At 35.7% G+C, this 23,912-nt stretch overlaps 4 protein-coding genes across 7 annotated transcripts; 2 read left to right on the forward strand and 2 right to left on the reverse strand.

Moving 5' to 3' along the window:
* Window positions 1–911: 911 nt before the first annotated feature.
* LOC116159013 (ornithine decarboxylase 1-like) lies at window positions 912–2,037 on the forward strand. Its single transcript, XM_031471902.1, has 4 exons — window positions 912–1,256; window positions 1,304–1,537; window positions 1,585–1,796; window positions 1,845–2,037. Exons 1-4 carry the CDS (start codon window positions 927–929, stop codon window positions 1,966–1,968), a joined length of 900 nt encoding a protein of 299 aa, XP_031327762.1. The 5' UTR covers window positions 912–926; the 3' UTR covers window positions 1,969–2,037.
* Window positions 2,038–6,132: 4,095 nt separating this feature from the next.
* On the reverse strand, window positions 6,133–7,791 carry LOC116181158 (ornithine decarboxylase 2-like). 2 transcript variants are annotated; one of them, XM_031501445.1, is made up of 6 exons: window positions 7,472–7,791; window positions 7,176–7,422; window positions 6,833–7,127; window positions 6,543–6,785; window positions 6,280–6,488; window positions 6,133–6,232 (listed from the first exon to the last, which is right to left on the reverse strand). In XM_031501445.1, the coding sequence occupies exons 1-6, from the start codon at window positions 7,647–7,649 to the stop codon at window positions 6,163–6,165; spliced, it is 1,242 nt and encodes a 413-aa protein (XP_031357305.1). In that variant the 5' UTR covers window positions 7,650–7,791; the 3' UTR covers window positions 6,133–6,162. The 2 variants fall into 2 exon arrangements, with proteins under 2 accessions (XP_031357305.1, XP_031357299.1); XM_031501439.1 differs by having other exon boundaries at window positions 7,176–7,425; window positions 7,472–7,788.
* A 6,635-nt stretch (window positions 7,792–14,426) lies between these two features.
* On the forward strand, window positions 14,427–18,660 carry LOC116158706 (dipeptidase 1-like). The gene is made up of 10 exons (XM_031471533.1): window positions 14,427–14,578; window positions 16,951–17,023; window positions 17,079–17,241; window positions 17,292–17,424; window positions 17,469–17,619; window positions 17,666–17,726; window positions 17,774–17,950; window positions 17,996–18,083; window positions 18,131–18,351; window positions 18,404–18,660. The coding sequence occupies exons 1-10, from the start codon at window positions 14,566–14,568 to the stop codon at window positions 18,617–18,619; spliced, it is 1,296 nt and encodes a 431-aa protein (XP_031327393.1). The 5' UTR covers window positions 14,427–14,565; the 3' UTR covers window positions 18,620–18,660.
* Window positions 18,661–19,916: 1,256 nt separating this feature from the next.
* LOC116158708 (ornithine decarboxylase 2-like) lies at window positions 19,917–22,464 on the reverse strand. Of its 3 annotated transcripts, XM_031471536.1 has the most exons (9): window positions 22,375–22,464; window positions 22,140–22,276; window positions 21,370–21,588; window positions 21,176–21,324; window positions 21,075–21,115; window positions 20,731–21,028; window positions 20,441–20,683; window positions 20,185–20,393; window positions 19,917–20,128 (listed from the first exon to the last, which is right to left on the reverse strand). In XM_031471536.1, exons 3-9 carry the CDS (start codon window positions 21,551–21,553, stop codon window positions 20,041–20,043), a joined length of 1,212 nt encoding a protein of 403 aa, XP_031327396.1. In that variant the 5' UTR covers window positions 21,554–21,588; window positions 22,140–22,276; window positions 22,375–22,464; the 3' UTR covers window positions 19,917–20,040. The 3 variants fall into 3 exon arrangements, with proteins under 3 accessions (XP_031327396.1, XP_031327394.1, XP_031327395.1); XM_031471534.1 differs by having other exon boundaries at window positions 21,075–21,324; XM_031471535.1 differs by lacking the exon at window positions 22,140–22,276 and having other exon boundaries at window positions 21,075–21,324; window positions 22,375–22,439.
* Window positions 22,465–23,912: the final 1,448 nt, after the last annotated feature.

A 23,912-nucleotide genomic window follows, 5' to 3' on the forward strand; every position in this document is an offset into this window, starting at 1 on the left:
TAATATTATATAGAAGTATGGGGGGATGACCACGGTATAGTATATCGAGAGGATGACAAATCTTTACACCTGAGCTAATAAAATAATTTCTGAATGTGTGTTCGTGTGATTTCTAATTAAATTTCTTGGAAAGTATATTTGTCTTCTTGAGCCAATTGTATGTACTACAGCCTCGCTTTTTAAAACGTGCATGAAACACAAGATATGCTAAGGGGTGCTGATTACTTGGCCGAGTACTAGGGAGGGTTAATTGAGGTCACATTTCAGAGTAAAATTAAGTCAAACTTTGCTTTCTGGACTAATTTAATTTTTGATGATAGTTTGTGAAAATAAGTAGGTACTCCATACATGTATCTAGAAAGACCGTATAAATTTGATTATTAACGATCCTCGAGATACTTATAAATTTTGTATTGCTGTCTGTCTGTCCGTCCGTCTGCACGATAACTTTGTTTAGAAACGGCCGATCGAAAATTGGTACACATGCTCTTAAGGATGTAAGAAAGATCGTTATTAGGTGCTTTTCAGCTACGCAGACTATCGCGCCAAAAAGTTACAGCACAAAGAAGATCTCGAGGATCGTTCCATATTCAGTTGTATCGGATTTTTAAAAAAGCAACAAGTAATCCAGTTTGTTTTTTATTTTCAACATTTTCGCAATATCAAATCATGTCGCTCCATAGCTACCCATTCTTTTCTAATTCCAATTTCATTAATTTCCAAATTAATTTATTTTTGTTGAAAAATGTTTACCTATATGAAATGTTGGTAAAAAGTATATTATAGTTCGATAAAATCTCTCGCTTCTATTCTATTTCACTGATCTAGGTGCAGCAATCTCCCATTAACCGAAAATTAAACTTGTTCTGAAGGTTTCTAGAAAAATCATCACTAGATCAAGAGCTAAAATTAACGCAAAAAACCAAATGCTTATTATTAACTCAACCTTCACTTTTAGAGCTATACTGCGTATTAAGAGCGACGCGAGAGACGCCCTGGTAAAATTTGGCTCAAAATTTGGATGTGATGTTGAACACGACGCTGAACGTCTTATACGGTTGGCACAAGACCTCGGTGTAGATCTTGTCGGTGTGAGCTTCCACGTAGGTTTCGGATGTAAAGATTTCGATGCATTCTACAACGCAATTAAACTGACACGCACCGTATTCAATTTAGCGAAAGTCCACGGATACAATCTCAATATACTAGATATTGGGGGAGGATTCCCAGGTACTAATGATAGGTATTTCAGAAAGGTAGGTGAGCGATTATCAATTAAACTGTAGTTGATAGCGTGTAATAGCTTGCAGTTACAATAAATCAAGCGCTTGATGAGTATTTTTCCGATGTGTCAATTCAAGTGATTGCAGAACCGGGAACTTTTTTTGTAAATTCCTCATTTACGTTAGCCTGTAATATTATATCTAGAAAATTCAATTCGAATAATAAGTGGGTTTATTACATAAACGATGGAATATTCGGCAGCTTCAACAGAGATTACTGCTTTAATGTGCCAATTACAATGTATCCTTTAAAGGTGAGTAGAGTGCACGCAAAAGGCAAATTTAAAGCTTTAAATTTTAGAACTACCGCAGTAAAAATGTGTACTCCAGTATTATCTTTGGTGTAACCTGTGCAACCCCCGATAGGTTGACAAACGATGTCACGATACCTAACTTGGAAATTGGCGATTGGTTAGTTTTTCCAAATATGGGAGCGTATTGCTTAAGTTTGTGCACATCCTTCAATGGTTTTTCTATACCACACATTTTTTATATTGTTAATGACGACACCCTGTAAGTATAGACTTGTAATGTGCATTTTATTTGAACATTTTTTTATAGGGCGGTCGGGCGTTTTTCTCAGGATTTTCCCTTCAAACGAGCAAGTGTTAGTCTAGATGAGTCCCTAAACCATTTCAATTTGAGGAAACGGTTTAGCACAATTTTTTGCATTGATAAGGATTAATTAAATGTATTGTTAATATTATCAAACAGTAAATTATAGGTAATTTAATAAATGCAAGATTTTATATTTCATTTATTTGCCGGTGACCAAAGCAACTCGCAGTATCTACACTTAGGACACTTAAGGGGGATCTCACACAGTTCATTTATGAGCGTTTGCAGAGGTTTCATAGAAAAATTCCCCAGACTTTAGTTTCAATCACTTAGTGCTAAATGATACACCGATCTCTTCGCAAGGAAATTTGCGATGTTTCTATAGTAACACATTTTTCAAATTTATTGCAATATCAAGTGAAATATCGTGTTAAATATAGCCAAAATGTGTCACTCTTCATACGTAGAATTTTGCATTATGGAAATAAATAATCAAAAAAGTGTTACTATAGAAACATAGAATTATCCTTCGTCTTTTCAACAAAAAAAAAATTGAAAAGATCTGTAAAGAAATACGGCCGTGACAATCTTTCCACGAAACGTCTACCGTGTATGGATTGTATGAATTTTACTTGCTGTTGAGTAGCGCCACGCATTCCGAGTTTTAAAACTAAACTGGACGTATTAAGATCATTTTGTGGGAAGGAATATTTGATTTGTCAATTCTAAATTAGAGACTACTTGCAAAAGGATTAACAATTTTAGTTCAAAATGCGTCTTCATTTAATGATTTAAATGCAAATCGAGAACACTTCACTCCAGCCAAGGATAGTCTAGATAGTGCTCATAAAATTGAATTAAAAATAAAATTAATTAGCAGTTAGTGTAGTGTATTAAATGTAAAATAAATAAAATTATAAATTATAAAATTGTAACATACAATCAGAGCTGGGCAGTGGGCAGTATTCTACGTTGTAAATACTGTGTAGGTAGTATTCAGTTACTTTCGAGTACATATTCAAATACTTTGTAATTAAATAGGTACTTTTATGGAAGCAGTATTTGTATTCTGAACTAAAATACTTTAACATATATTTTTTAGTGTTCAAATCCTTTACAGACAATCCGCATATTTCGCAAAGTATTCTAATACTTCACCAACAATTCAAATACTTTTCAAGTTAGTGAAATACTTTGAGAACTATTTAAATATATATATATATATAAATGGAAAGTATTTAAATACTGTCAGAAGGATTTAAATATTATTCGACAGAAATTCCCCTTATGTGATGGTTTTGTCCGCCCGTCTGTCTGTCTGTTCCTCGTTTAATTGGAGAATGGAAAGAGACAGGGATGTCAAACCTTCACCAATCTATTCCTATGACTTTAAAGATCAATGCTATTGAATATGAGCTGAATTAAAAGTCTTATTTCCAAATGCGAGCCGAGTGTCAAAAAATTCCCCTACTAAGAATCGTACGCGATACTTCATATGTTGTTTAACGATCGCCAAGAGTTTATAATTTCGTATTACTGTGTCTATCTGTCCGTGTTCATAATAACTTTGTTTAGAAACGTCAGATCGCTTTAAAAATTGGTACTCATGTTCTTAGGGGTATAAAAAAGGTCGCTATTCTATTGTTTCAGTTACGAAGTTCTAAAAATAGTGGATGCGTGAACATCTCGAGGATCATTCGGTATTCGACTGTATCGAATTTCGAGATGTGATGATGATATTGTTTCAAGCCACTGCACCACGATATGGTAAAACTAATATTTTTATAGATGCATATATACTGTTTAAACACCGTAATAGGCTACTAAATGTAATCACCCAAAATAACATCAAGTGATCATGATGATGATGGATAATCTTTTTAATTTTTCAATTATTTGAGTGAAGTATTTGAATACTTTTTACTATATTTGAGCACTTGTCAAAGTAATGAAACACTTTTTAAAGTATTCAAATAGGTACTTTTGATAGATATATAAAAGCCGGCGTTTAAATAAAATTGATGAATTATCAACTTCGGCATGACCTTTAGTTTTCAAACTAAGCGATGCAGGAATAACTCGATAGTACCAAGCTAATGCAGTACTCCCGAAGGCTCTTTATCTAGTCTTATCTAATCTCGCTTCATGTAGATATCGGTAGGTTTATGAAAGGGACTCGAACGAGTTTTGAGTATAATAAAGTTTAGTATATTTTTGGGGACGTTCACCTCGCCCCCATTAATTTTCTATTTATTTCTAAACCCAAAAAAGGCGACATAAATACCCAATAGAGCACAATTGGACCACAGTAGACAGAAAAGCTAACAGGGGGGAGGGGGCACATTTATATTGTAACCTTCACTTACTGTAGAAGAACGCGTAAATTCTTGTATCAGTTATTCCGAAAAGTCAAGTTATTGATGTTGGTGCGCATTAATTTCAGTATAATATTTTGAGATGAAATAGACATGTTCGTCAATTATTCGGAAAGATAACACGAGAAAAGGTTTGCAAGGTAATATCCTCGGTAATATCCAAAGACGTTTAAACATATCAACGATCTGGTTTTACATCTTTTAAACAAAAGTTGCTTGAAATTTGCATACAGGGTGGGCCATTAGTGCGTAGGCGGAAGATTGTGGGTTTATCAACGCGGCTATAGCCTAAAAATATTTTCGCCGAATTTGCTATTGTTATACACTTTGATTTATATCAAAGTTGCATTTTTTTTAAATAGTTGTTGCAGATTTTGATTTCTTGGTCAATTTGTATGTATTATGCATGATATCTAAAATCCATCGTTTTGCCGCAATGGTGATTTTTTGAAAAAGTAGATGTGAAGTAACAATGCGATTAAAAGGCCGGGACTGCATGAAATGTACTACCATTCGCCGAATACGGTCAATGTTAAATTTTTTTGTGTTAAATGAAACCACTGCGTCAATGTTCAAAATTTCAATCACAGTTAACTTGATTTTTATTAATAGAACTACTATTTTTTTTATTGCATCAATTGTAGGATTTGATTACCTTTCCAACGATATAAGCATGTCGGTATTTACCTACCTTTTACATATTTTTTTTGTAATTCAACAATTTCTAATATAATTCATAGTGTTTTTCCCTGTGTTTTTCGATTTTCAAAAGCTCTCAGTAATTAGTAGGCCGTTAAAAATTATGAACAGTAACCACCAATTCAAATTATAAAACATTTCCCTGCAAAAAAAATAAAACAAAAGAGACTCAATAATTACTAACCTAAATGCTATTTGGTATGGTTGGAAAGCATTTTTTCAGAGCTTTCCAACGACGTATCACACATGGGGGTCACTATTTAAGATTTAAAAGTTGGGGTGGCTGGGGCGCAGGGGGTTGGAGGGGGTGCGTCGCCAACTATGTCATTGTGATTCCCCCTCCGAATCACCGAAACGGATTTTGATTTTTTTAAATATCTCGTTTATTTACTAAGATATGGGGGGGTGGTAAGTTTTCAAATTGTCACCCTGTATATGCCCGCAGTATCGGTGCTATTAAGACTTTGTTAGTAAGGTGCTTCATATTAATCCACAAAAAAACTTTTTATATTTTTTATAATAATAGCTTTTACTGAATTTGGATTTATTGCACCTAAAAACTTTTCTTCTGCGTTTGCAATAATCCATTGAATCGACGGTTTTCTTCAACTTTTCGAGTCATTTTATTTACAAAGAAAGGAATAGTATTTTAATTGTACTTCCATAGAAGATACTTATTCTTACAGAACTAATAGCTCTTAGACAGCTCAACTTTATCAGGATAACTAGGGTACTACTTTCGCAGATTGTTTCTTTCATTTGTAGAGAAGGAATACGATTAGTTTGAGTACAGAAAGAGCATTAAGACATCCAGGAAGCCATACGTTTTTCTAAAAATCAATAATCTCGGAAAACTGTTTACCCAATCTTTCCTCTTTTTCACTAGTTCTTGAGATTTTTAAGCTAAATGTATCTTGTGGATAAACTATTTGTTCTGGATGTACCTAGTTTTGTATAAATCCATTTCGACATGTCATTATGTCACTCAGATTTACCTAAGCGTTAATAGGTTACCGAAGTTAGGTACGTACCCTGCCAGCTTACGGAGCAGTCACGAAAGAGTTTCGCTCTTGCGAAGATGATTGTAATTACAATGATAATAAGGTGCAATGTGTTACGTATTAAGTACCTACGAATAAAAACAGTCCAAGTATCATTATCGATTTCGATATCGTAAAGGTGATATGAAGCGAAATCGACTTATTGTTAAAATGAAATTTTCTTGTTCTTGTCTTTAATTGAAATTATTAGTTTTTTTCGCATAATAAATTACAATAACTATTTGGTAAGGGCAATTTGCTACTCTGCAGTCTGCACCTGCAAATCATAGCGTATTCACTGCAGTTAAAAATCCATGAACTTACCAGTTATCTTTGCTGACGACATAGTAATAATGGGATTCACCAAATCCATTGAATGGCGTAGTGAGTACAGAAGTGTAACTACCCATATAGTGAAAAATAATGTAATCTCCATACTTCATTTTTGGAAGTAAAAATGTTCTTGGTATAACATCATGGGCATCAGTTGTCGGTCCGCGTATTACACTTAAATATTTCTCCCCCTCATCGTTCTGTAGACAAAAGAAACGTTAACATAAGTTAGATTAAGAGCATAATACTTTTACACGCAAAGCTTCTGGAAGTACATCCATATCATAAGAAACAACTGACGTAAAGTTCCCAAAGACACCATCGCTAACAAAATAGTTGTATACATTTTCGTCTTGAACAACGCTTTCAGTTACACCATAAATTGAGCACGCTAACGTAAAGGCCGATTCCACAAAGTACATTCCAGGTTCTGAAATTATTCTGATTTTTGGATCTGAAAAGCACTCTTCAATGGCGGCATTCACATGTTCTGCAAACTGAAACGTAGTGAAAACTCTATTACAATTGGTATGGCAGCACTAACTGTTTCGATTGAATCACTGGGTTTTCCAGGAAAGCCTCCCCCTATGTCCAAAAGGTCGAAATGTAGGCCTAGATCTTTGGCAATTCCGAAGACATGGTTTGCCGAATGTATCGCATTATAGAATGAAACAAAATCTTTCGAACCTGACCCGACATGAAAACTAACTCCAACCACGTCAATTCCCACGCTTTTGGCCAATTCAAGTAAACCAGGAGCTTCGGTGTATGGATCGCATCCAAATTTAGTCCCAAGAACGACTTTCGCGTTGGAATCATACCTGATCCTTATAACAGCCCTACAATTTTCCGTTGAATTCGAATTGAACAGTTTTAAGATACCCTACCGCACACAAGGAGCCGTTGCTTTCATTTTTCGTAATTCATGTTCAGTATCGAACGTCATTAGCGTTACATTGTTTTCTACTGCATATTTGATATGATTATCAAATTTGACTGTGTGAGCGAATATTATTTTCGACGGATCGACGCCAATCGAAAGTACCCGTTCTATTTCAACCTTAGACGCACAATCAAACCCCAAACCCAATGCAGCTATAGTTCGAAGAACGATATCGGAATCATTACATTTCACTGCTGAAACGATATTGGTATCAATGTATAGACAATAAATCTTCCTCACCGTAATGTGGTTCAATACGTGGCATTAGCTTCCTCCACAGCTCATGCTTAGCAATAATATCATCAACATTACAGACGAACGTAGGACAATCTTCCGACTCAGATTTCACAATATCTGCAATTGCCGATCGAACATTAACGTCTTCTTCTATGTTAACAAGATCTCGTTTATAATTCATTTTCAGATTTTACTTGACTCGAAATACAATAATACTGTACTTAAATTAGTTTGTTAATACGAAACCTAGCGTAATGATAATTTTATCTCGAGTGTTAGTGACGTATTCCTAATTTATTTATAAACAAGACCTCGATTTCACTAAACCTAGCGATCCTGACAATCGTTAAAGGTTGTATAATTTGCTCATAAACATTGATAACCTCGTTACTTAGTTATACCCTATGAATCTACAAAGTACAGCTTAAAAAGTGTTTAGTTTTTTAGCGCATTTTTGCAAAAAATTTTTTTGTAAAAAGTAGCTTTTAATCTCACTTTGGCTGGCTGGCTGGCTGGTCGGCTGGCTGGCTGGCTGGCTGGCTGGCTGGCAGTAAATGCGCGCCCGTAGAAAAACGCTTGTAAAAAGACAAGGAGTGTACATGTAACTATCGGGGCCGTGTAATTAAGAACGTTAGGGATGGGGCTACAAGATTTGGAGTCGACGACATCTGGACGCCATCCCCGAGCGTATTATACTAACCTGGAGATTTTTCAGTTTTTATCTATCTTCTTCTACAGTTTTTCTCCGATTGTTTTCAAATTGGTGTCGTCGGGAAGATCTTGTCAACGCGCACAACTCCTGCGTCGCGGAATTTTGTTTTTTTTTCCTAGGGGCGACATAAACCACCTTTTGCGCGGCGCGCTTCGAGGGGTAGACGACTTTGGGCGCCCAAAAGTTTCTTACAGCGCGAATCGCGGTCTCTCTTTCTCGTGTCACTAATAGAAGGTCGAGCTATGTGAAGTACCCAAAAGTTGAATACGATTTTATGCCGGGATTTTAGCGAAATCTACCAAAATGTGAATTACGAATGAACGGGACGTCGGAACTGTGTATCGACAAAGGGAATGTGGTAACCCTCGACGAGATCTTACTGATGGTGGAGTCAAAACTTCAAACGCGAATTGCGAGTGCACGGTAAGTGAGAAAATGGTACCGACAAAGTGAACGTGGTAGCTTTCGGCAAGATCTTATTGATGGTGGAGTCAATATTGGCTAATAAAACACTGATCTGCCACACAAAAATGCGCTGAAGTCCCTTCGATCTCACACGAGGATTTTGATCATTTTTTACTGAACAGACAAGTATTTGCATTATACAGGGCTAGAAGGGAGTCAATCAGGCCCCGGGTTATAAATGGGCGGGCGCCACTTTTAGGAGGGCGGCAAGATGTGCTAAATTATATTTTTTTAATTGTTTGCAATTTAGATCTGGGCTAAACATTCAACGCTTGCAATAAAAAGCTGCCAGTAGGACAATCCTCTCCTCTGTGGTTCTTGGTGCATTTTGTTTCAAAATCAATACAGACAAATAATCCTATGAAGCTCGGTCACTAAGTATACGCAATTAAACTATTATAAACATTAGTTACGGGGGTGCCGAGCTAAATGTAGCCCAGGACGCTAAAAACATAGCGCGTTCCTGTTCCTAGGGCCAATATTTTACATAAATGTAATGGATTTTTGTGTCCCGTGGACTAAACCAACGTGTTTAGTCTTTCATTTAAGGGACTTATAAGTGCCACTTTTTCTCCCAGAGGACTAAATGGCAGTGCGGGACGAAAAGTGACACACACTGAAATTTTAATCATTAGTGGTTATCTTCAAATGTAAATGCTAGTTCTAAGACTATATTTTATACTCATTATACCGTTTTCCATGTAGTTTAGTCAAACGGTGAGCGAGAAGTACTCGACAGTACTTCTGGATTCGGGTTTACGATAGGAGGGTGGACAGAGTCCACGCGTGCCTAGGCCTCAAATTCGAGCTCCTTGCACCACCTCTTTGTCTAAAGTCGTCCGAGCCCTCACCGTCACTCAAGCCATCGCACACGTGAGATAAACCTGGACACTGGAAGGGGAAGCGGCTCTAATCGTAGCCATGTCATGTGAGGAGTGAGTGAGGCCGATAGTCCTTCGAGGACAGAAAATCGAATTCGAGAGTCGCTCACCTCTGCTATTCAACAACCCCTTACTTTTCAGACGCAAGGATGCCAGAGTGACCCGCTTTTTCACCTGGAGATCTAGTGGAGGCAGGCCTCTATGACAGCGGTGGGAGTTGTTCGCATCGCGCCCGTGCAAGCGAGGTACGCAAGTCTTTGCGTATGATTAAGATACGGTTGTGGAAAGTCTAGTTCTAGGCCGCCAGATAATTTCTCCATAGCACACGATAGTGTACATTACAAGACCGTCTTCGAGCATGGTCCCCAAAGTTCTATTTGCTTTTTCGGTGTTAAGCTGAATATGTTTGCTCCAATTCAGTTTATAATTATCCTAAATATTTTACTGATTCCGAAAATTGGAGGTGTTTCTGAAATAACAGGGGAGTTCGAAGACTCAATACCTAACTTTTTCTTGTGAAGAGAACTAACTCAGTTTTTGTCGGGTTAATGGACAAGGGCTGTTCTTTACTTTCTATTCTTCAATTACTCTAATAGCTGATTTCATCAGTCTGTATAGGGTAGCCTCAAATTTGCCGGTGTCTCATCCACATACCCCAACATACCCAACATTCCTAATTCATCTAGTGTTCTATAACCAAATGGACATTTTATTTCTGTAACCTACGAGAGTGTCATTTTGACAGATTTAGCATGTCCACTTGGATTTTATAAGACTTTCTTCAGACACAGACCCAGCCAACACAGTAGCCACTATCATTGAGGCGACAGAGGAGGCTGTTTACAATTAAGTTCCACAGAAGTGGTGATAGCACCATATAAATTCAATGATAGCACTAGCACTCCACCTTGGGAACATCCTCTCACTACTGTGAACTTTAATATTTCGTCGCCAACGCTGATGTGCACTGTTCTGGGATTCAGCAGCTGCGCAATCTAGTAGACAGAGCTGGGCAGAATACTTTCAAAAAGTATTTGAATACTAAATAGTAAATACTTTACACAAATCAAAGGTATTTGAATACTAAATACTTTTACGTCCAGCACAAGCGAATACTAGATACAGATACATTGAAAAGTATTCAGATACTTAAAAAATAAGTATTCAAATATTTTAGAATGTATTCGAATACCTTCAAAAGTATTCTAATACTTACAAAGGTATTCGAATACTATTAAAAGTATTCGAATACTTTGAAAAGTATTACATTAAAAATTTAAAATAGTACCTATACTAGATAAAAAATCAAGTTATACTTTGTATGGGGTTAGCTTTTTTTATATTTCTATTGTTATATACAAATTAAGGGGAGTAAAAGCGTATTATTATTATTATATTATTATATAGGAGGTACCTACCAGGACCTTTCTTATACCAGTTATATCCTTAAGAATACGTGTACCAGTTTTCAAAGCGTACGTCGTGCACATGATACGTACGCCTTTCTGAAATTAATTCTAGCGATTTTGGAACAAATCCATTTTTGACCATCCGTTTGTCCGTGTGCATGATAAAGGGTCCCATTCACATGCGGATGTGTACGGCGGATCTGTACGGCGGACAGATCCGTGTTGAGCTACACACAGGCGGATATGGCTGTACACAGATCACGGACAAATCTCAATAGACAAGCAGGCGGCGTTCTCTCGCTATTTCAATTCTGTAGTGCTAGCCCATGGAATGTGTGGTTTTGAGTGCTGTCGTAATTGCTATGGATCATAAGAAGAAACTGACAATAATTGCAGGATATATAGTTTTATTTGAAGATAGGAAACAGAAGAGACTGTGGTCAAAACAGTGGTTCTTGACTCGAAAAAGTACTCTCATACGACTTTACTTAGAGATTTGGAAACGCCTCATGATTTGCACAATTTTTTGCGCATGGACAATGAGACATTTGAAACTTTATTAAAATATGTTCGCCCAGCTAATGGGAGGAATGATACCCACATGAAGCAGTTACCAGTAGAGAGCGATTAATTGCCACGCTACAGTACTTAGCAACTTGAAGGAATATTGAAGACCTAAAATTCAGTTGTGCAATCTCCACAAAGTTTCTCGGCAAAATGATATCTGAAACTTTCAAATAAGCCACCTGCCTTGGCAGAATATGCTCGGAAATGGCATAAAATTATTTCATTAGTAGTTAGGTGTACTTGGTTGGTGGAGTAAGCACTACAATCTTTACCAGTATTTAAATTGTTCCCCAAAAATGTTAATATCACCGTAGTCTTCAAATTCACCATCAGTTCGGTGTTGTGCCGCAATTTTGCTTGTAAAGTTACTCAAAAGATCACTCAAATCTTTAGCACAATTTGCGCCTGCATTTCAAAGTAATTTAAACAAAATATTTATTTAAAAATCTGTTTAATTGGAGTAGGATTAGTCGCATTTCCATTTTGATTTCTTAAATTTCCAAACATATTTTCAAGAAGTTCCTATTTTGTGATTCTATGTCCGGCAAACAAATCCGTGAAACGACTACACACGTGCGTATTTGTCGGGCTCGCTGTCCGTGCTCGTCGTCCTGATCGACGGATGGCGAGCAAGATATGTACGCCGAACATGCGGATACACACATACGAATTGATACGGATCTGTCCCGCGTACATGTCCGCCGTACAGATCCGCCGTACATATCCGCATGTGAATGGGACCTTTAACTTGTTTAGAAACGTGCGATCGCTTTGAAAATTGGTACACAAGGTCTCAAGGATATAAGAACGGTTTTATTACGTAGACTATCGAGTTCGGTATTCAGATGTATCGGATTTTTATGATTTTGTGACAATGGAAACTTTCCCTAAACATTTCTAAATTGTTCTCAAATATTTGAATAACTTAAAAGTACTGCCTTTTTTTGAGGCCGGAAAAAAAATTGTCTGAGATCGACCGGGAAAACATTTTCTTATAGAATTTGGCCCGTAGAATCCATAATTTCAAACAGTTTGAAGATTGCGCTACGAGATCAAAAGTTACAGCCCTTTGAATTTTTTTTCGAAATTTGTTTTTTGTCCATAACTTTTTATTGAGAGGTCTAATCGAAAACGTACGAATTGTTTTGGATTTTACGCACCAAAATTAATAAGAAAAAGTGTTTTCCCGAGAAATTTTGGTGCAGTCGATTTTTGGTAAAAAAGGAAGGTTTATACACTGCCTTTTTTTGAGGCCCCAAAAAAAAATTGTCTCAGATCGACCCGGAAAAAAATTTTCTTATAGAATGTGGCCTGTAGAATCCATAATTTCAAACAGTTCCAAGATTGGGCTACTAGTTCAAAAGTTACAGCTTTTGAATTTTTTTTCGAAATTGGTTTCTAGTCTATAACTTTTGATTGAGAAGTCTGATCGAAAAAGTACGAATTGTTTTGGATTCTACGCACCAAAATTAATAAGAAAAAGTGTTTTCCCGAGAAATTTTGGTGCAGTCGATTTTTGGTAAAAAAGGAAGGTTATACACTGCCTTTTTTTGAGCCCCGAAAAAAAAATTGTCTCAGATCGACCCGGAAAAAAATTTTCTTATAGAATGTGGCCTGTAGAATCCATAATTTCAAACAGTTCCAAGATTGGGCTACTAGTTCAAAAGTTACAGCCCTTTGAATTTTTTTTCGAAATTGGTTTCTAGTCTATAACTTTTGATTGAGAAGTCTAATCGAAAAAGTACGAATTGTTTTGGATTCTACGCACCAAAATTAATAAGAAAAAGTGTAGGTATTCTCGTATTTTGATGCAGTCGATTTTTGGTAAGAAAAGGAAGGTTGCGAAGTATTCGAATACCTACTTTACGAAGTATCCAAATACTTTGCGAAGTATTCGAATACTAAATATTTGTGAAAGTATTTGAGTTACAAATACAAATACAGCTTCCATAAAAGTATTTAATTACAAAGTATTTGAATACTTTAAAGGATTTGAATACTAAAAAGTATTTACAAATCGAATACTGTCCAGCTCTGCTAGTAGACGGGGGACAATTTCTGACCCGAAGGACTAATCTTCACCCGAGTATAACTTTTATTTCAAAAGTGATTTTTAAAAACTGTTCAACAGTTTTGCTCCTTACCTCAATCATCAAGTATGTACAGAACAAATTTCGTGGAATTCTCTCTATTTTCGTTGTCCGGCCAAGAATTGCAGTGGAATTTTTTCCGAATTTTCAAAAACCCATTTCAGATTCGTGATTAAAAACCCCCAAATACCAATTTTAGTCGAAATCAAATTTTTTTCGAATCCGGCTAGGAGTGCGCTCTTTGGTCGTGGGAATTTTGAAAAAAATTAGCAAATCGGAAAGGGCATACCCCAAAACCTATTCAAAGACGTATCTAACTCTTATGGTTGCTGAGAAAAAAATTAAAGAAGTGCAAATTTCGCCACCTTTTTGGAGGTAATTTCATACTTAATTGAATGTCCAGAAAATTATTGTGTAACTGTTACACAAAAAAGGGAGTGATCACCAAGGCTTGAGGGGGTGAGTAGCGGCAATTTTAAAGTAAATACCAATGTGCGTGAATGAAATGGATTTATTGATAGCTTCCAAAAAAATATTACTCTTGGTTGATTATGTATATGCAAATTTGTTTTATGTTGCTGTAATGTAACTAACCATTCGTTCCCTTGTAATAAGGAATCATTGTAATTCTTTTAGATACAATAAATAATAATAATACTCTTGGTTGGAGAGTGGGGTGCAAAGTGAACAACATATTTGGTCTTACTCTGCATATCACCGAAATAGTTGTTAACATTTTCGAAACAAGATTTTTTAAATTAATTCACGAAATTGTTTGAATCCCCTTTGTGCAACGAAAATCCCCTATTTGTTTGAATAAAAGCAATCAGATATGATAGATAACTTGCCCGTTATTGTGAATAAGCCTTCAAATTCTCAATTTAATATTACCTGTACAGTAGTTTAGTTCGTTGTGTTCTGCCGAGTGTAAATAATCATACTTATTTGATTTGTTGGCAATCGTAGCACAATAATGGGCCCTTTACGTAAGTCTCTCACTGCATTTTCTTTAATTTACATTTTTGTATTCACAGTGATTCAATTGTTTAAATTTCGTTAATTTTACAAATTTACATATAGGTTCATGTCAAAATTACACCACCTAGTTAATTTAAAGCAAGGTTACACGGTTCTGAATTGCCACTTTTTTTGTTAACTTATTGTGCTGACATTGAATAGACCTATAAATTTCAATAGCTGCTTGACCGTCATATTTTTGTGAAATTGATATTCACGAGGATAATTGTATTATGTACCTATAACGATAACTGAGATAGATACCCTACATATTATCTACTTCGAGGCTATTGAGTTACCTAGTTCAATATAATGTGCCGCATTTTTCCCTTATCGCAGGTGAGTAATGCTAATTAAAAATGTTAATTGTGCATAAACGGTTAGTGTTTATCTTGGAAATTACCGGACCTTCCATGCGTGTAGGGGCTTATGGGATTCAAAACTACCTTAGACATCAAATTTAGCTTTTTGTTCTAGGTAGATGTCAAAAAACGCTTGAATAATTTGATTTTAGTTTATACATTGAAATTGGATCAACAAATTTAATCAACTCTCAATTTTGAGAAATTTAGAAAAAAATTCTGATCGCACCTCATTGCGAAGATTAAGTATCAAACTTAATTATAAGGTGAACTAGGTCGTATCTAATTGGTAGCGACCATTGATCTTCTGAAAAAATCGACACTTGTAAAAGGATTCAAAACAAGTATAAGTGTCCCCTTTAGTTCTAATCACTCAAAAGAGAGATAAAATGAAGTGGGATCACAAACAACTCGCTTGAAGGTTATTTCCATTTTATAACGAATAAAGCAACCGTTTCATCAAATAACTTCAAAATTGTTCAGTCACGTCATTAATCTCAGTCAATTAGATATTGAAATAACACGCAACTACCGAACGGAATAAGAGAGATTATTTATAATGTATGTTGTTAGTCCAATGGTACCCGTAAAACGAAACAATTTATTTGGTTTTCTAGGGTTTTCAAAATTCCTGCATTTTGACCTTTGCGATTGCTAGTTTACGGTTGTAGAATTTGGATCGAAAAACCATATTGTATCATTGTTGGCAGAAATGTACTTAGAGTACAAGTACAATAAATTAGCACTCTCGTGAAGTTTCTCCTAAGGTTGTGATATTTTTTTTTTGTTAAAATCGGTTATTAGTGGCTTGCTGTGTTGTACCGTTTTCGTTCTTTATTTTCAATTGCTTTTTTGTTATTTTCTTTATTTTTTTATTGGTTAATTGGTCATTTTTAGGTTGCACCTTTTCATAGTTTCTATTACTAAAATAATTATTGGTAGCCAATGATGCCAAATTTCCTTATAGAAATACACCTTCTTTGTAGCTCTCTTGCTCTTGCTTTTGTCGTGTTTCAGTCGATGTCTCTTGATCTGTATTCTATAAAATTAACATTTAGGCACTGGGTTATATGAACTAACAGGCGAATCAGCAAGGGGAGCTGTATTTAAAGTAGACGTAAACAAAACTTAGAAGCTCATAAACCCAACGGAAACCTACCTTTAATGCTCATCTACGAAAGAGGCCCATTGGAAGCACTAACGAAATGTAATGTGGCAAAACTTTTTACTAGGCCTGGCGGTAGACTTGTAGGATCATACATTTGGATGCACAATGGTTGATTCTTATACTTTAACCTAGACATTACGTTTTATGAACGTACCTTATATATTTGGTGTTTACTTCTTCAACAAATTTACAAAGAGGTAGTTCAGAACGCGCACTAATTTTGAAATTGATCTCTAAAAAAATCCATTTCGCTTAAATTGGAATGTGTTAATTGACTAATCCAGTTTCTTTTTGTTTTGTTATTTTGTAAGTGAATAATATCTTCCAATTTGTTTACACTGCAGCTATCAAATTCTTAACTTTGGTTAGTTGACGTCATACTAACATTTTAGTTAGAATTTCCCACACTCTTTACGTCAATGACCAACAACATCATGGGAACAACTTGTTTTGTCATACTTTCACGGAAATCACGAAATCGCAATACAGAGAATCGATTAAATCTCTCATTGAACCCATTATTGAGAACACTAATATGCCGAAAAATAATTTGTATCTTAACAATTAACTATGACTAATTGACGAATGCAATTCACACATACAGAAGATGCAGTTTCTTGTATTACATCCCATAGGGACCATAGGTTGGAAGGTCAAAATCTCATCACGTTAGCAATAATCACGCTCAATTGCTCAAAATATATTGTCTCGCTGTCCATTACATAGAAGCAATTTTTTTTGTCAATTTTCTGAATTTCTGACCTTTTAAAATTAACTGGACCAAGAGATTAACAAATCAAATTGTTTTCAGACCTTCTTGGACTCCTCGTCATTTGTACGGTATCATCAGGGCATATCCTAGACGAGCAACCATTAATTGATGGGTAATCACTTTAAATTGATATTCATTGAAAAGCGCACCATTCCTTCACGTTTCAGCCATAACGATTTGCCTTACAATTTATACCAGATTCTCCAAAATAATTTAACCCACTTTCACTTTGAGGAAAATTTAAGCAACGATAAATTGTGGGGGACTAAAAACTGCTCGAGTTGTCATACTGACTTACCCAGGCTTAGGGTGGGAAAAGTCTCTGCTCAGGTAATAGCTCTCCAGACTTTTTTCAAGAAAAAGTAATGTTTTGATTCTAGTTTTGGGTTGCATACGTATCTTGTAAGGTGCAGTACAAGGATGCGTTAGCCAAAACGATTGACCAGATCGATGTCATTAAAAGGCTCGTGAAGAAGTACTCGAAAGATTTAGAGCTCGTCACCACCCCTGAAGGTGATTAAATGGTAACACCTGTAGATTACGTATAGATTTTTTAGGCATAATGGGCGCTTTTCGAGAGAAAAAAATTGCAAGTTTGATAGGAGTGGAAGGTGGTCACTCCATGGACTCACGATTGGGAGTATTGCGAATGTTGTATGATTTAGGCGTGAGATACATGACCCTAACGCACTCGTGCAACACCCCTTGGTAACACTGAACGAGATTTTTTGAATATTACGTATAAATGTTTTAGGGCGGACGCATCTCCAGTTGATACACGTACACCGGTCCATAATCTAACCGAATTTGGAAAGGTAGCCAACTTACGGTTAGTAAAATGCGATTAAAGTGGGCTTTTTAGGTGGTCGTGAAGGAGATGAATCGTCTCGGAATGATGGTAGATTTGTCGCATGTGTCACACAATGTGATGAATCAGGCCATCTCTGTTAGTAGGGCTCCCGTGATATTTTCACATTCTTCGGCGTATGCAGTTTTTGCACACCATCGCAATATACCCGACGACACTTTACGTCTGCTTGTAAGTTGTAAAACTCGAAAACCTTATCCATAGCTTTTTATTTAGAAAAAGAACACTGGAGTTGCTATGGTTAATTTCTATCCCGGGTTTATACATGCGAATGCCAGTGAAGCTACCGTACACCATGTCATTGGTATACGCACCAGTTGCCTTAGGTAGTATACTCACTTTGCTTTTTAGATCACATCAATCATATCGTTGATGTGGCAGGAATTGATAGTGTAGGAATTGGTGGCGATTTTGATGGCGTAGAGAGAGTTACAAAAGGTTTGGAGGATGTCTCTAAGTATCCCGAATTATTTGATCTTCTACAATCAAAGAACCCTATGAGATGGAATAAGGAGACCTTGGCGAAGTTGGCCGGAGGAAATTTCTTGCGAGTATTTACAGAAGTGGAAAAGGTAAATTGTTTGTTAACAAAAACTGACGTTGGCGAACACCATCGCTTTTTAGATAGCCAAAGCATCAGTAGACCAAGTTCCGCATCAAATGTGGATCCCTATCAAAGATCTTAACGAAGTCGATGACGAAACCCTTTGGAAGTGTAGAACTCTTTGGAATAATTCAAGTCCGACTAACTACGCGAATACAAACAAAAGTGCATTACGTTTAATTCAAGCTATGTCGATATTTGCATTAACACTAAGTTTTGTAACAAAACGAATGTAAATTTTTGACTAAAGGTAATAATATAATCACTCTTGCTTTAATTTTTTTTACATATTTTATTGTATGCGCATGATTTTTTACTTTTTGAAAACATTGGTGGTCAACTTTGGTGCAAATACCAGTTAATTTAATGTTCCCAAAATTGATATAAAAAAATGGTAAAATTAATGGAAGATGTTTATTAATGCACTTTTTCTATTTATTGATGTTTTCTTTCTTGTTACATGATTAATGAGGAGACACCACCAATAGATATGTCTCATCCAAACAATTCATTTTGCCTTTGTGTGTACTTTCCCCCGACAAAGCGTTTTCGAAATATTCGTTCGTAAAGTTTCCAATAGATATGTTTCTTCCAGACGTCCCAATCGCCCTAGCAATCGCCCTTTGTGAGTACCATCCTCCGACAATCTGTTTTTGTGATGTAAGGAATTATTTATATCCGATCACGATAAGGAGTCGATGAGGAGGCTATGGTTGGTAGAAATTAATTACTTTCGTGAGACCTTTTTCCCACACTCCACCCCCTCTTCTCTAGTCGGGGTACCAAATTTCTTGGTAATCAGAGAGAAGGCAAAATTTGATAGTTCCTATTCGGTCTCTGGTTCTAACCTACAGGAAGCAATATCTACAATTTAGATCGTGTGGGAATTAAAGCGTGTAGGCCTCTAGCTTGGCACCTTTGTTAGAATTGTTTAGCTAGTCTCAGCAGTCTAATGCTTTGAATAACCTCCCTCCACACTTCCACACACTTTATAGATGTAGGCAACTGCTATGGTATTGTCAGTCCGAAGCAGGATAAAAGTATTTTGTAAGTCTCGGGCAAAAGTTTTAGCCCCAGAAAGGCAGCAACCAACTTCAGTACGTTTCTGTGATGGTTTTCTTCCCGACGAGAACAAAAACTATGACAATGACTAAGCCTGAAAAACGCTCCCCCAACCAACTAATCTTCCTTTATGTTGTATGACAGAACCATGATTTTATCATAGCTATCCAAACGTACTAAATCCAAGGCGTTTTCCCTTTCCACAACTTTGGTATAAATCCAACCATACCTCACGCTAATACAACGTGAAACAAACTCTCCAATTAGGGTTGAGATATCTCTTATATTGCATTTCTCTCTGGCTAAATAAATTGTGTTTATTCCGCGAATTTTTTAAAGATTTTTTGATAATTCCAATCTAACATTTTTGCACATCTCCTTTAATAGGATTACGAGCATGTTATGAGGCTTATTATTCAGAAAATGTACGTTTGCGACACGAGCGAGCTTCCGATGGTTGCATGGATTGCGAAATCTGTAATTTTTTTATTAAGTGTTGGTCACATAACATGTTACAAAATATTCTATCCAGTATAAGACCATATCTTGTGACTATCGTTGTATCGTCATCGCTCATTATTAAATCCTCATACAGCTATTGAATGTTTTTGTTCGTAAGGTTATTGGTGTAGTCATCTTCTATGATATCCACTGCATTGAAAGGATTTTTGTTCAGAAAGATCCTAAAAAAGAGCAAGCTTCTTAAAAGAAAACTACACCCTAAACCGACTTTCCTCACCAATTATGTTTATTAATCAAATAATAAGCAGAAAAACTGCTAAACCCGTTAAAGTTGGTAGATAAAACTAAACTATAACTCCCCATATTGTTAAAGACGATCCAGTCTCCACAATTGAGTATCGGTAAGGTCGTGTCATTGTGCAATACATCGATAGAATCACAAGTAGGCCCCCACAGGACCGAGGGAAATCCACTTTTAACGGTTTTCTACAATTTCAGTGTGATAATATAATATCTACCAAGTTTCTTTTTACCTGAAGTGTCTGCGGAAAAGTATTCGTGTTCCAATATACAATGCTATTCAAACTTAGAAATGTACTGTGATTCATATAGTAGTGATATTTAACCAAAGACATTTCTTTCTTTATTTTTATTCCAAAAACGCTGGTCGCCAATTTAAAGGCTGAACGGACAAAGTAACTTCCATCTTCAAATATAACTTTAATCCTCCTGTTTGGGAAGTATTCTTCAATCGCCATGCTCACTTCTTTTGAAAACTACAACGCTCAAAATGAAAATAAGAGGGATTTGGCCCAACACTAACATTGTACAATTCGTCGTTGTGCCCAGGATTTCCTATGCGTTCTCCGTTTATGTACAAAAGGCTAAAATTGAGGCCCATGGTTTTGGCAGTATTAAACAGACGACGAGCTGCATTCATGCTGTTACATATTGAACGAAAATCTGACTCTGGATCAATTTCAAAGGTCACCCCAATTACATGAATTTTTAAACTAAAAGCCAATTTTAATAGAACTTCAGCATCCGTGTTTGGATCACAACCAAATTTGGTTTGAAATGGCGCCTTTAATTTAACATCATGTCGTATGTGAATAAGTACTCTATAATGTGTTTGCTAAAACGCTTTTAGTGTTATTATCTTCTTACCTTGCGTCCGGACAGATGTTATTAATTTTCAGGAGCTCCTCCTTGTTATCAAATGTCATTAATTTAATATTGTTATCCACCGCAAATTGAATGTGACTCACAAATTTTATTGTGCGGCCAAAAATGATTTGCGAAGGATCAACTCCTATTGACAGCACTTGCTGGAGTTCAGTTTTAGAGACGCACACAAATCCTACACCCAGTTTAGCCATTATTCGAAGAACGGTATCTGAATTATTGCATCTGACAGCTGTAAGCTTTTTGCTTTTATATAAATCGCTTTTTAAATACTAACCATAGTATGGCTGCATTCTTGGAGTTAATTTCTTCCATAGCTCATGTTTAAAGATAATTTCATTTAGATCACCCACGAAGAGTGGCCTGTCAATATGAGTGCCAGAAACGATAGTGTTTATAAAATCCTCAGCATTTTTGTCATCCACAACGTTGATGTATCCTTCTTTATACTTAACGGACATTTTCAAAATTAATTTAGTTTTAATAAAATGGAGATCTAAAATGTAATTAGGCAACTGTTAATGTTACTTACCTATTGTTCCTACATAGACTTTCGACGCTTATAGTGGAGGAAATACTAATGGTTAGTTTTTTTCTTTGTAATATTGAAATTATTAATCCAACATTTTACGGTAAGAGAAATTTAAAATAGTATTATGTGTAATTAAGGTTAGTAGATCAATTTCTATTACAAAACATATTAGATAATTGAAAAAAATTGTAATAACTACTTTTACTCGATACGCTTTTGATTCTTTATACAAATCACAACATACGATACAAAATTGTCCCTAAAATTGATTCATTTAGGAATTTACGAACCAGGAAACTGTACTTTATGTTTATTTCTACATGCCTGGGTTATCAAGTTTGAACCAGTTCAGAAAGCACAGACAAGTGTATTTGGGGCAATAATGAACATATTCTGTTGATGGATCAAAAATCAATGTAAACTTAGATGGGCTTGTCCGTTATTAGAAAGAAAATTTTAACCTATCTCTCCCTTTACTCTGTGGTAGATTTAGATTATTGAAGAAAATTACGTACCTTACACTAGATTTAAGTACTACACCCATATTCAGAAAATTAGTAATAACACCGCTTGTTTCATGTACCTTCGAGATACATCCACTAATAACATTTTTGGTTGCATACTGTACAAGATAACCTCTTAACGAACATTTCTAAACAGAAAGATAAGATAATCCACACGGTACCATACATATACGAATTAATTTCGTGGTTTTAATTAACATAAAGCTCAACTAATTTGGTGACTTACGTCTATTGCTCTGTAGATGTGGTGTGCTTAAAACTCAAACAAATCTGCCATTTTATACAGAAAGAATATAGTAAAAATGTTTACTCTTACGCTATCTTAAATAAGGCAATCGGTTAATAATCGTTCTATGCGAAGTCCATCAACGATCTCTTCCTTCTTCTAAGAAAATCAGTGGGTATCGACAAAATAATGCGGTTCTCATAAGCATTTTGTTATATACCGTACTGAATATCTTATATTTATAGATTCGTTTAAATGAATGAGAAAAGCTGTTAGGGAAGTGGTGATCTAAATTGAAAAAAAAAATGTCATTTGTTCCACAGTACTATTCTCATTTACCTATATTCTTGCCATAACTTGAAAATCTGTATCAAACCACATTACGTCCCTAGCTACACAGTTCCGTATAAAAAAGCGTTATTTGTAGACTGAAACCCTACGTGTCACCGATAAATGTCCGGCGGATATTGCTAAATTCTTGTAGGAAAATAATTATGTGCATATTATTTCTCATTGATATACGATCTATATGTGTATATTAAAATGGTGTTATATACGTTTACCAAAGAAATGCTAAAAAACGTGAACTCTATCGTTTATTGTATATGAATAAAAATCGTATTATAAAATTCGTTTACACAAAAACGTATACCATAGTACCAATAACGAATTTATCCTATCAAAGCGCTTTAAAACCGTTTTTTAAACGTAAGTGTGTTTGCTGGGGTGGGGTTGTTAGTACAACTCAAGTATCTCTTCAATTTGTACTTTGCACAAGCTTAACCATTTATGTCATGTAGATAAGTTTTAAGAAACAAGTAATACGGTCAGTGCAAAAGTATACATTTGGAGACCTTTTCATTCAATTTAAAAATGTGCAAGACGACATCGAAGCATTGACATCGGAAGAAAATATCGATGAGAAGTTTGAGAACCGGACACCAAACGCGTGAGTACCTAAAGCAAAGTTTATACTTAACTCGTTAGAAACAATCAAGTCAATTAATAAAACTCATCCACTTCTCACTTTCAATAATGTGCAACTTGTCTGTTGTACCTGTTGTAGATTTACCCAAATTTAGTGGGAAAGCTGAGGAGTGCATATCTCCGGTAAATCTTTTTTCTTTTTGGCATCACCTGTGGAAAATCCATTTTTAAAAGTTGCTGCCATTACAATGAAAGCCGTTAACTCACCTTACCAAACGAATCTCAAATGCTTCTTGCAGCCATCAGTATGCAATGACCTACCAGCTACATCAATAGCAATTGAGCAGCTAATTAATATTCCAGAAGACATCCATTTGGCCGATACAACATTCCATTAATTAGGAAAAATCGATTTGATAATTAGAAATCAGGTGTCTTACATACATTTGGAAAGAAATAGGCCGTCGCTTCGAAATACTAAGCTTGGTTGCCACAATCACACCCGAATTCAAGCATATGTAATTTGGCGATATCAAACCAAGGACTCGAACAACAAAGGGAAAGATTCCCTAGATTTTAAGATTCTTCATTATCTCCACAATCGTACTATT

This window comes from Photinus pyralis, unplaced genomic scaffold (genome assembly GCF_008802855.1).
Source record: "Photinus pyralis isolate 1611_PpyrPB1 unplaced genomic scaffold, Ppyr1.3 Ppyr1.4_LG1, whole genome shotgun sequence".
Classification (NCBI taxonomy): domain Eukaryota; kingdom Metazoa; phylum Arthropoda; class Insecta; order Coleoptera; family Lampyridae; genus Photinus; species Photinus pyralis.

Coding starts and splice junctions, on each gene's coding strand:
- LOC116181158 (XM_031501439.1), bottom strand. CDS start 7,649: ATGAATTATAAACGAGATCTTGTTAACATAGAAGAAGACGTTAATGTT. Junction 7,426..7,471: donor ACGTATTGAACCACATTACG/GTGAGGAAGATT, acceptor ATATCGTTTCAG/CAGTGAAATGTAATGATTCC. Junction 7,128..7,175: donor GCAACGGCTCCTTGTGTGCG/GTAGGGTATCTT, acceptor GGAAAATTGTAG/GGCTGTTATAAGGATCAGGT.
- LOC116158708 (XM_031471534.1), bottom strand. CDS start 21,553: ATGTCCGTTAAGTATAAAGAAGGATACATCAACGTTGTGGATGACAAA. Junction 20,684..20,730: donor ACAACGACGAATTGTACAAT/GTTAGTGTTGGG, acceptor TGAGCGTTGTAG/TTTTCAAAAGAAGTGAGCAT. Junction 20,129..20,184: donor TTGATTAATAAACATAATTG/GTGAGGAAAGTC, acceptor GCTCTTTTTTAG/GATCTTTCTGAACAAAAATC.
- LOC116159013 (XM_031471902.1), top strand. CDS start 927: ATGCTTATTATTAACTCAACCTTCACTTTTAGAGCTATACTGCGTATT. Junction 1,257..1,303: donor ATGATAGGTATTTCAGAAAG/GTAGGTGAGCGA, acceptor AGCGTGTAATAG/CTTGCAGTTACAATAAATCA. Junction 1,538..1,584: donor TTACAATGTATCCTTTAAAG/GTGAGTAGAGTG, acceptor TTTAAATTTTAG/AACTACCGCAGTAAAAATGT.
- LOC116158706 (XM_031471533.1), top strand. Junction 18,084..18,130: donor TACCGTACACCATGTCATTG/GTATACGCACCA, acceptor TTTGCTTTTTAG/ATCACATCAATCATATCGTT. Junction 18,352..18,403: donor TATTTACAGAAGTGGAAAAG/GTAAATTGTTTG, acceptor ATCGCTTTTTAG/ATAGCCAAAGCATCAGTAGA.